Source organism: Scyliorhinus canicula, chromosome 11 (genome assembly GCF_902713615.1).
Source record: "Scyliorhinus canicula chromosome 11, sScyCan1.1, whole genome shotgun sequence".
NCBI classification, from domain to species: Eukaryota; Metazoa; Chordata; class Chondrichthyes; order Carcharhiniformes; family Scyliorhinidae; genus Scyliorhinus; species Scyliorhinus canicula.
In genome coordinates, this window is record NC_052156.1 from 41,322,252 (window position 1) to 41,334,755 (window position 12,504).

General features: G+C 42.7%; 1 protein-coding gene across 1 annotated transcript in view; it reads right to left on the reverse strand.

Moving 5' to 3' along the window:
• Positions 1–12,504, reverse strand: part of dnah12 (dynein, axonemal, heavy chain 12) — a 385,091-nt gene that overhangs the window by 49,031 nt on the left and 323,556 nt on the right. The window contains exons 56-59 of the mRNA XM_038812830.1: positions 12,260–12,474; positions 11,340–11,532; positions 4,432–4,624; positions 96–268 (exon numbers count right to left, since the gene is read on the reverse strand). Of these exons, the coding sequence (XP_038668758.1) occupies positions 96–268; positions 4,432–4,624; positions 11,340–11,532; positions 12,260–12,474 (774 nt within the window). The remainder of the gene's footprint in view (positions 1–95; positions 269–4,431; positions 4,625–11,339; positions 11,533–12,259; positions 12,475–12,504) is intronic.

Genomic DNA, 12,504 nt, shown 5'->3' on the forward strand with positions numbered 1-12,504 from the left:
GGTTAGGAAAGCAGGCTCCCAGTCCTTCAAATACTTGAGATTCTTTGTAACATGCTTAAAACTACAGAAATTTCCTATAGTTCTGATATTCCTACCTGTCATGGATAGAATGGACGTAGAGCATGACGAACCAGCTCAGGGAGTACTGGTACATAGGGTCAATGTTGGCTAGGTCTGCAATGCTGAAGAAAAGGATAGCAGAATGCTTAGCAATTGCTCTGTACCCTTCTCGAGATTCCGCAATCTTCAGTTCAGTTCTTTCAGCAATCTGAAACAGATAATAAATAATCAATATAGAGTGAACAAAGGATACTAAACAGCGGAAGATTCTGGTCGTAACTGTGCCAGCGGTTATCACTCACACCTTCTTTGTGGGACACTTAGATGAGTAACATAGCAGAATTAGTTATCAATCTATGTGTAAAAGACATCCTGTAAATGGTGGCCAAATATTATTGAATTCAATAATAGGTTTGAGAGGGAAAAGCAGGATTCAAAAACCAAGATTTTAAGTTTAAGTGAGGTAAACTTCAAATGGATGATAAATAAATTGGCCACAGTCAACTGGACTGAGCTGTTAATGGGCAAACCTGCAAACAAACAGTGGGCAGCAGTCAAAGAAATATTTGGTATGATACAAAATTATTAAATACCTCATAAAAGACAAGTTGTACGACGGGTCAATAAACAAAGTAGAAAATAGTATTCAGTTAAAATAAAAGATTTACACAAATGTAAGAAATGATAGAAATCCAGCAGACCAGGAGAGCTATTCTAACAACAAAAGCAATACAAATAAGTAATAACGGGTACAACGAGGCAGTAAGGACAAAAATACCCATCTGAGAGTGAACAATGAAGTGCTTATAAATATATTAAGAAAAAAATGTGGGCCCACTCCCAAAGAACGTTGACTTGTTAAAGATGTTTGCAGATGAGACTATATTGAATATTAGGAAAATAGTTCCGAATATATAAAATAGGAGCAGAAGTAGGCCATTCAGCCCCTCAAGCTTGCTCTGCAATTTAAGATTGATGGAACCATCAATTCAGCGAACACGTGTAGTTGGATCTGAACAGAGGCTTTAATACACTTGCAACAGAGCCAGCCTATTTGTCGTTGAACTTCAGATGAACTGGCAGGCTGGCTCTAAGGCACTGATCTTTATACATAGGTCCCAGGGGGAGGAGTCCTGGGCGGAGCCAAGGGAGGAGCCCAGTACAAACTCTCGCGTACTCCCAGAGCGACTCCCCCTGGTGGTCGGATAGTGCAACTGCACTTACAATGGTGGATAGTGAACATATATACACAAAGTTATATTGGCAACTATATACAGCATTGATCTTACAACGGGTAGATAACGAACATATATACATGGAGTGATATTGGCAACTATATATAGTGTGAATCACATTCACCACAAAGATCATGACTGATTTGTTTGTGTTGAGTTCTACATTTCCCATCTACCTTTGATTCGCTTGCCCAACAAGAATCTATCTACCTCCGTCTTAAGAATATTGAATTATACCACCTTCACTGCCTTGAGTCAGGGAGCTCCAAAGTCGCACAAGTCTGAGTAAATATTTCTCCTCATCTCTGTCCTATAAGGGCAACTCCTAATTTTAAAAAAGTTCCTCCTAGTTCTGGACTCATGCACAAGAGGAAACATCCTTTCAATATACACCGTGTCAAGATTTTATATAGTTTAATCAAATCACCCCTCACTCTTCTAGCCTCTAGTGGAAACAAACCCAGCCCTTCCAACCTATTCCCATAAGACAACCCATTTGTTCCAGGTATCAATCTAGGAAAAGTGTTCTGAACGACTTTTAATGCATTTACATTTTTTCTTAAATCAGGAGGCCAAAACTGTACACAGTATTTGAGATGCACTCTCACCAATGCCCTGTATAACTGAAAAATAACATTCCGACTTTAATGTTCAATTCCTCCCTTCCCCTATTAAACTAGAAAGAGTGCAGAAAAGATTTACTCAGATGCAACCGGGATTTATGGTTTGAGTTATAAGGAGAGGCTGGATAGGCTGGGACTTTTTTTCCTGGAGTGTAGGAGGCTTTGGGGTGATCTTAAAGAGATCTATAAAATAATGAGGGGTATGGATAAGGTCGATAGTCAACGTATTTTCCCAAAGGTAGGGGAGTCTAAAACTAGAGGGCATAGGTTTACGGTGAGAGGAAAGAGATACAAAAGAGTCTAGAGAGGCAATTATTTCGCACAGAGGGTGGTGAGTGTCTGGAAGAGCTGCCAGAGGCAGTAGTAGAGGCGGGTACAATTTTGTATTTTAAAGAGCATTTAAACAGTTAAATGGGTATAGAGGGATATGGGCCAAATGCGGGGAATTGGGACTAGCTTAGTGGTAAAAACTGGGTGGCATGGACAGGTTGGGCCAAAGGGCCTGTTTCCATGCTGTAAACCTCTATGACTCTATGTTTCAGGGGCTTGTTCAGGGGTCCATCTTTCATCACATATATGAATGACATGGATGAAGGAATACAAGCTATATATCCAAGATTAGAGATGACGCTAAGTTAGGAGGAATAGTAAGATGGGATCAGAATGTTACATAAAAAAATTAAGTGAGGCAGCACAACTGCGGCAATAGTGTTTAATGTGGGATAGTGTGAGGTAATTCACTTTCGTTTGAAGAAAGAGAAATCGTCTTTTTAATGGTCGGAAACTAGAAACTGTGGATGAAAAACAGGATTTGGGTGTTGAGGTGCACAAATCACTCATAGGTTCAGGTACAAAGAGAAATCAATAATACTAACAGAATGCCTTTATCCCAAAAGGGCTGGAAGAAAAAAGGGAGGAAGTTATGTTTCATTTGGATGGAACTTTACTCCGACGCCACGGGGAGTGCAGTGTTTAGTTTTGGATACCACATCTCAAGGACACATTGGTCTTGGATTGAGTACAAAACAGATTTATCAGGGTATTATAGTTGATAAAAAGGTTAAATAGTAGCAATTTTGCTTTGGTGCATGGTGACCTAGGGATGAGTCAAGTCCCATGCTTTGGTGGATATCCTGTTATCCCCTATTGCCCCCTAGGGTGGGATGCCTTCTTGATTGATTGAGCAGTCTGTTCACTTCTTCATTGGTGGTTGCTCGGTGGGCGATGGGGTAGTACGGGCCCTGGGTGGGTTCCTGCTCCCTTGCTATCCTATGGGTTAGTTCTGGTAGTTCTAGCCCTCGCTTTCTTTTTTCTTTCTTGGGAGGCCCTTGATTATAATCCAACATTATAGTTGATTGCCAGTCCTCTATATGTTGTTGTCAGTCCTTTTTGACAAGTTCATGGAATAACGTTAGTTCAGCTCTGGGCCTGGGATTGAAGTTAAGTTGTGTTGTGTGGTATGTATGCAACTCCACTTAGAATTGGGGTTTTGTGCATTTTCTTTAGTTTTTGTGAGAATTTCCTTTCTTCGCTCCTACATGGGTGCAGATGGATCTGGTATCCAAAGGGGGGCTGTTGTGATGGGTCATTGGTGTCTCGCACGCTGCTAGAGTTGAGGGATTTGTACCTTGGTGCGCAATCGAAAATAGGGCAGAAAAGATATTCTGATTTCTCATCGAGATTGCGGGCTTGAGCGGCGTGGGAGGGTGTGCACCATTTTATCATTTTATTAGATGAAGGATACAGTAAATGAGGAGGGAGGTTATGCTTTAAATGTACAATACACTAGTTGGGCCAGAGTTAAAGTGCTCCATACAGCTCTGGTCACTGCATTATAGGAAGGATGTGATCGCATTGGGGAAAACGCAGAGCTGATTTAAGAGGATGTTACTAGGAATGGAGAATTTTAGCAATGAGGAAACATTGACTAGGTTGGTGGAATTGTTTTCTTTGTGATAGAGGAGGCTGGAGGGAGATTTAATTGAAATTTATAAAATTATGAAGGGCCTTGATCGAGGGAATAAGAAGTATCTATTTATGTTAGCATAGAGATCAAAAACCAGAGGTGACAGATTTAAAGTTTGGCAGGAGGATTCCAAGCAATACTTTTGCCCAGAGCCTGGGAGTCTGGAACCCACTGTCTGTAAGGGGTAAAGGTGGAAACCCTCAAAATAATTTAAAATGTATCTGGATTTGCACTTTAAGTGCTCTATCCTACAGGGCTCACGGCCAAGAGCTGGAAAGTGGGACTTGACTCAATAACTCTTTCTTGGCTGGCAAATTCAAGATGGGCCAAATAGCCTCCTTCTGTGTTGCAAATTTGTTCTGTTCCTATATTTTTCTCCTCACTCCAACTCTATGCAGCTGTTAAATAGCCCACCAATAATTCAATGGAGCAAGTTACAAAATTCACGAGGAAAACAGGTTTCTCAAACAAAAATCCAGCATCCAGTGACTTTCACAAATAAGCACTAAATATAGCGACTTAAACATACACTTCATCAGATTCTTACCTGCTGTTTCTTGCTAATCTCATTGGACACAATTTTGGCAGAGTCCAGGATTTTAATGGCACTCTCATCTTCCAGAATGTTTCCCTCAGAGCCCTCAAGGGTCTCAAGAATTTTATCTTCAATTTCCTTCAACTGCTTCTTATTAGATGCAGACTGCAGTATCAGAGCATTCCTCTCTTCCTCCAGCTCAGGCCTGGTCAAACAAATTGAAAGCATTTTTTTCTTTAAACATTTCTTTATTCATAAAATTTGTAAAAGCATAATATGCAACAGTTAAAATTTGATATTCCATTAAGTAGAATACTGTTTAATTTCTTTTGGTACTGTAGATGGAACTCAGAGGGGCCTCACTACAGTATTTATATAGCACTTCTCACAAACTCACAATGTAACTTGGCAAAACTATGGGGTACCAAGAGTAAACATCCCTTTCCCCACACCCTTCAAAGTCAATAGAGTACTGTGTACAATAGAGTACACCATTGTAATATAGAAATCAACTTGTGCACAGTCAGATCCCACAAGCAGAAATATCAATACATGAAAAGTACATGACCTTCAGTGCCTTTTACCAACCAAAAGTTTCTAATGAACCAATATATATTTAAGACGTGTGGTGGAACAGTGGGTCATGCTTTTTCATCAACAATAGACAGCATTGCCATATTAGCATAAAATAGCATGTGGAAACTACAGGTGGTTTTCCATCCTGTCCATCGCGGGTAAGATCTTGGCCTTCATCTTCTTGAACAGTCTTTGTCCTGTCGCTGAGGAGATCCTCCCAGACACCCAATGAGGCCTCCAATGGTCTTGGGTACTGTGGATATGGTTTTGGTGGCTAGGCAGAGCCAAGAAAATGATATGGAGCAAAACCAAGAATTGTTCCTCGTCTTAACCAACCTGACCAAGGCGTTTGATTCTTTAAATTGTGGAGCACTGTAGATCATTCTCCAATGCTTTGGTTGCCCGTTGAAATTTATCATTATCCTGAGACTCCTGCATGACAACATGACCACCACCATCCTGAGTGGGGGATCTGAAACTGACATTTTTCACATCCTGACTGGGGTTAAAAAATGTTGTGTCATTGCTCCACCTTGTTTACCATTTAGCTGATTGTCAGCGTCCACCTCATCCGAGATTAACTACTACACAGTATTGTATGGACAGGGAGCTTTTCAACCTTGGCCGTTTCTGGGCAGAAACAAAATTGACTACCAGAGCATCCATGACCTCAAGCTTGTGGATGACAGCAGCGTGATGGCTCACTCTGCACAGGACATGTAAATGATATTTAACCTCTTCCACACCTCCTATAAAAGATTTGGTCCATCCTAAAACACCGGCAAGACAAAGGTCCTTCACCAACATTCCCCAGCTCAGATGAGCATCCCCTGTGCCATTCATGTAGACTCGGGAGTGGGTGTAGCACTTTCCATATCTCTACTGTGGCCTCTCAAAGGGATTTCTATCAATGAAGAAGTCCAGCATTGGTTCAAATGTGCCAACGTTGCCTTCTTCAAGCTGCACCAACATTTCTTTGACAACAGGGACCGTTGGAAGCCAACAAAGGTCCAGAGTTAATAAGGCCGGAACATTAAATACGCTCCTCTACAGTAGCAAAAGACTGTTTATTGATGTCACATTAAGATTCTTGAGAATTTCCAACAATGGTGCTTGCGTCGAATCCTGGGATTAAATGGGAGGACCGGCGGACTAAAGCTAATGTCCTAATTGAAGCTCCATATACCAGAATCGAAGCACTGTTCCTGCGGAACCAACTCCGCTGGATGGGCCATTGCGTCTGGATGTGTAGAAATCACTTCCCTCAGCAGGTCCTCTTCTCCAACCCCTTTCTTGGCCAACACTCAAAATGCTGCCAAAGGAAAATGTATAAAGATATGTATGCCCAAGACATTGCCACATTACCACCACTGAGTGGGAGAAGGCTATGGACCACTCAGTATGGCTCCACCTGGTCCATCAAGGTACAAGCTGCTTCAAGGCTAAGTGACTTGCCTACAAGATAGGATGGCTGCGGCAGAGGACGGAGTAGGAACCAACCCAAGGCTGCAAATTCGGCTCCCCTGTGGCTCCACTGCGGAAGAACCTGTGGAGCCAGAATTGGGCTCCTCTAATCCGAAGACACACCAAGCCTGACAAGCATCATTCTCAATTTTGAGCGATGGCTGCCGCCACGAATAGCGTAACTAAGATTGGGAATGTAGCAAAGTGGCACGTAGTGATCACAACTTCCACAAAAGTAGGGCAAATAAAATCTTGGGAAGAATAATCTTTGCATCATTCTCACAATTTGAGGAGAATTGAATGCCTCCCTGAGGCAGGTTTGCAAGCAGGGGTACATTTAAATGGACAGGACCCCATTGGTTTCCTGCCTCTGCCACACTTAAGAGCCTCATCCTGCTGCGCTAGTATTCAACCAGTGGTAGGTGGGGCAGCTCCTACACAGAAAGCTCAAAGCAAATGCTGTTGAATTTGCTTGCAGGCTCCCATGGAGGGGGTTCTATGATTCCCTCTCAAAGGCACTCAGTGCCTGATCGCGTGACCTAACATTAGGAAGGGGAGAACTGCTCATAGCCATGCTCCTGTCCTTTCTTCCAACTCCCTGCTCCACGAGCCAGCAATACCCTACCCATTACCCTCCTACCACCCTCACTCACTTGTGGTTTGGATTTCTTGCTGACCCTGGGTCTCAGGTGCGTGTACTGCTGGCAGCTACCACTTGTTTTTCTTTGGTGGTGAGGTAAATAAGGAGCTTCCAGCCTCTGATTAGTCAGCAGCTCTCAGGGGGTGGGATTACTGTCTCCAGGATCCTTGATCCTGAGGAAGGTGCTTGAGTGACACTTAATATGGTGGGCCTTCCCCAAAAGAAGCAACATGGGGCTCTCGCTCGCACTATAAGAGGAGACCCCTATCATCCGGATTAAATTCCACCCTTTTGTGTGTATCACTTCAGACCAATATTGGGAGATGCAAGTTGCTGCCATATACATTGTATGCCACACGGTGTTTTAACTGTTGCAAGTTAAAATCCAACATTTAAAACAAATAAAGAAAGAAAATTCACTTCAAAAAATGAATTACTATTTATAAAATGCTATTGAAATGGATGAAACATATGTCCAATTAATTTTTTTCAGCATTTTTGGCTCATATTTCATGAAGTTATCATATACAAATTTACATATTTTAAAAAGCCATTGTATTATTAAATATACATTCATCCAGTAATTTTTTGTGATTATTGTATATTTAGGTATACAATACCCATATCCTATGAGGCTATATGCTGATGCATAGTTCATGATGTCACTCCACATTGTGTATAATGACGACATACAAATCCCATTGTTACATCAGGTTGCCTGCATTGTTTGGAGATAATTGGATGTGATTTTATACCTAACTATACGTTGGCCTCATAGAATGTCTTTATGAATAAACATATAATTGTACATTGTACATTAAATATTTTAATATACTCCTGTGTGTATAATATCTTCTGTCAGTCGTAACTGATGATTGGGAGAATTCCACAGAAATTCAATACTTCTGAATAGAAATTAATTCATTTTGTTGCCAAGTTGCCTTCTTTATTCCTTGTAAAAGTAAGTTTAACGTTGGATTCCATAGGCACTAACATTTTCCCCTTTAGGGAAACCTTGATCACAATCCAAGATTTTCTGGCTGATCCTTTGTCATGTTTGCACAGTGGTTAGCACTGTTGCTTCGCAGCGCCAGGTTACATTCCCTGACAATTTGAGGAGGAAGTCCAGAGGAGAATAGGGGAGGAGAGAATAAGGGGAGGGGTGGTGCAGAGGATAAACAAAGAGGGGTGCCGGGGGGTTTATCCAGAGGAGAGGGTGGGATGCAAAGAAGGGTGGGACCCACAGGAGAAAGGGTGGGACCCAGAGGAGAATGGGTGGGATCCAGAGGAGAAAGGGTGAGGGTCCGAGGGTACCAGAGGGTCCCAGAGGAGAAGGGGGAGGATCAGAGGAGAAAGGGGAATGCCCAGAGGAGAAAGAAGGATGTCCAGGGGAGAAGAGGGGATCAGAGGAGAACTGGTGGAGGTTGCAGAGGAGAAGGAAGGGATCAGGGAAGGGGAGTGTGGAAATCAGAGAAGGGGGATCATAGGAGAAGGGGGGAGATAAGAAGAGATGGGGGGAGATCAATGGAGATGGAGGATCAGCGGAGGAGGAATCAGAGAAGGGGGGTTCAGAGGAGAAGGGAGGTCAGAGGAGAAGGGGGGTCAGAGGAGAAGGGGGGTCAGAGGAGAAGGGGGGTCAGAGGAGAAGTTGGGGGGGAGAAGGGGGAGGGAGTGGGGTGAGAGCAGGGTGCTGCAAAAGGAGGGGTCAGTTGAATCAACATTGAAATCCTGGAGGGACAACTGGTGGTGTTAGTGATTTGAAGAGATGTTTGCTGTGAATGAGGGAAATGGGACACAGTAGGGTGCGAGTGTCTGGGTCTGGTTATGGTGGGTATAATTCTCATTGTAGGGGTCATTGAGGGAGACAAGGATGGTGACAATGATTCTGGGAGTGGGAAGGATCAGGGTAGGCATAGGAATGCTGGCTGGGATGGGTTCTGTGGGGTGAGAAAGCATGTTCAAATTAACAGTGAAAGGGTTAAAGGTGATGCGGGGAATCTCAGGGGTTATTGGGGGGTAGGCTCAAGGGTTATTGAGAGAAGAGTGAAAGCGGCAGTGTGGGGTTCAATCATCAGAAATGGGAGTGAGAGAAGTTGGTGGGTGACGGGGGAGGGTAAAAGACGGTGTAGACAATTTGAATTGAAGGACACACCATCCTGAGCCAGAGCCAACTCCAGACCAAAGCCACACCCTCAATGTCCAGGTGCAAAACATTGAGGTGGGAGAGGGTCTTCTCAGGTGTATGGAGCTGAAGGTCAGCACATCTGGGCACCTAGAGGGAAACCCTGATATTGATGTGGAGACTGTATGAGAGTTTTCTTATATGCTAATCCTCACTATTTGGTGAAAGCCACACAGCAGCAGGTATGGTCCAGAGGGTTCTCATGACAACAAGATCTAACAAAGGTGAGGTTGTCGTTCACTCTGAGCCATTGGCTATCGATTCCAGGAACAGTTAGGGGAAAAGGCGAGGAAGGAGGGAGGGGGATGTCTACAAGGGGCATGCAGATTAAGGACAGCCAAGTCATGATGGCAAACCTCCATTCTCCCAGGGGAATGGATCTGCCTGACAAGGGCTGATGTGGTTAATCTTTTCATTGTGCCAAGCTCTATTGTCAGGAAACAGGTAGTTTTAAGTAATCTGCATTTGTCTTTTTGGTCATTAGAAACAAGGCATAGATTTAAGTGAGTTTAATTGTGTGCTTTTTTGTAAGAAAGGATTAAAACTTTAGTTGGATTCAGGATAGACAAAGGTGTTTGCATGTCTGTAGGTTTGGATTTCATTTCAAACTGTGTCTGCATTGTGATTAGAGAGTTCACAATCTGAAAACAAAGAAGTGTAAAGAAAGTCCATACTGTTGCTTAGTAACCAGAGGCCCCTTTAAATTCGAAATCATTTTTTGAGTTTAGATTTTTAAACTGGACCCAGTAGCAGTTGGAGCCTGGTTACTGGAGAGAAAGCAGCTTTCACAGAAACCGCCAGCAGCAGAGAGGCAGAGCAATGGAGTAATATGCAGAAAGCAAGTCCCAGAGATTAAAGAACAGGCAGTTCTAGAAACAGGGAATGAAAGCAAAGTCCCAGGAAGACTGAAGTCAAAGGGACAAAAGAAACTGGAATCTGAAAAAGGTACTGTTCACTAAAGATAAAGAAAGGGCAGAAAAAGGCTTCCAGTTAAGAACAGAGCTGAAAAGTGCAGACCTGGTGAAGTCGGCCAGCGAGAAGCCAGGCATCTGAAGTACTCCGAAGGTTGGTGACCTTAGTACAGCCTGTGAAGCAGTGGTATTCAGCTGGCATGGCTGGGTACCGGAGAAATTGAGTGGAAGCTTGAATGCACGTGGCAATCCAAGGCAGAAGAATACTGAAAGGAAAGATTGAAATCCGAGAAGTGGATCATTGCTGAAGGTGCCTGAGAGAAAGCATTGTGTGAGAGAAGGTTCTAAGAGGTGTCTTTTCGAGATGAGGAGTGAGATGGAATAGTCTCCAGTTGCCTGGATGAATGCAGCTCCAAGAACACTCAGGAAGCTGGACACATCCAGGAATAGTGCGGCATTCACTGAAGTGGGTTTGCTGCCTTCCCCGCTCATTCTTTCCTTCTTCCCATTAGTGAAGGCCTGTGTGGCTGCCTCTTAAATATAGTGCATGGACATAATGGTGGGGCATCAAACTTCCTGTTCATCCCATCATGAGACTCGACGCGGAACACAAGTATATAAATAATGAGGCGGGTTGCACGGGATTGTGCATAAAATCTGGCCCTATTTTTCAGCGGGAATCAACCTTCTTGTCCCTATGCAAACCTATGGCAAGGAAGGGAGGATTCTACCTATTGGTGACTGAAAAAGAGAGTTTTGCAGTTTTCAGAAAAAAGGCTTCAGTAACTCAGTGGCTACTTATAATAGTGAATGATTACGGCCGTAGGATTTTGTCTCAGTAGTTAGGGCAAGAATGGGCCACTGGTCAAATATGTTGATTGTGAAGATAATTTATCAAATCTGCAAAAATTCAGTCTTCTTCTATAGAAAAAAAGACGCATAAATGTTAACATTTATCAAAGAAGCTAAAAAAAGAGAGAATACATTTTTCTAATTAATTAAATGTTATTGTCACAAATTGAATGTGTGTTGTTGTTTTGCCATGCTTGTAAGGAAATGAAACCTAGCTGACAATTCTATAAGGAACTACTTTGGATTGTCATTTCAGTCAAGTAAAAAGATGCACTTTCTAAATGCATGGATATACCTCTCCTTAGCAACAACGATCCCCAAGAGCTGGTCCTCAAGCCCCTCAGGGGTGATCATAAAGTTGAGTAGGGAAACCTTTGTTGCCAACTCTGGCAAGTAGTGTGGGTTCCTCAGCTTCGTTGTTATATATAGTCGGAAATCAGCTGAATATTCAATAACCAACTCGCCGAGTTTGATAGATTCCACACCCCCTGAAAACAAAGAGAAAGAGAATAATTAGTGAGGCTCCCCTTCATGGTTTTGACAAAACATTTAATCTAAGAAACACCAACCTTCCATTTACCATTGATATTACATGGAGTTGCTAGTTCCTCTATCATCAAAACAATTTTTCATGCCTTCAAATTCTTGCTCTGATCTCATGGTAATCCAGTGTATCATAGAAATACATGAGTTGACACTGGGACAGACATGAGCCAAACCATTACCAATTATACTTGAAGCAGCCCAGGCCATTTCGTGCAAACATAACTTAGTTTAGGTGAGCAAAAAGAAAACTTAATGCATTCATCTGAGAAGTATGATGCATGGGAATACAAAAAGTATTCAGTTATGATATCGAATCGGGGGCAGCACGGTGGCACAGTGGTTAGCATTGCTGCCTACGGCGCTGAGGACCTGGGTTCGAATCTCGGCTCTGGGTCACTGTCTGTGAAGAGTTTGCACATTCTCCCTGTGTCTGCGTGGGTTTCGCCCCCACAACCCAAAGATGTGCAGGTTAGGTGGATTGGCCACGTTAAATTGCCCCTTAATTGGAAAAAATAATTGGGTACTCTAAATTTATTTTTAAAAAAGTTATGATATTGAATCGATCTACTGCAATTCAGAGTAGACAACTAAAAATACTTGCACCAAATTTTGGGATGTATGTTTTTGAATAAATAACTTGTTTTTACACTGACAGCAGCAATTAGATACCTTGTTTGAAAACCTGTTTGAGCAAAAGAGGCTCAAGTGAAGGGTCCAATTCTTCAGCAACATTTTCCAGGAGGAGAGGTGTGCCAAATTGGATGCAGTTCTCTAGTGCTCGCATATAATCCGCGTCTGTCAGCTTAGCAATACTCAGTTTATTGTCACGCTCTGAATTTCTCACCCATTTATTGGCTTGGCCTTGGGGATCAATCATTAATGGCCTGAAATCAGAAAATTCCCAATAACAATAT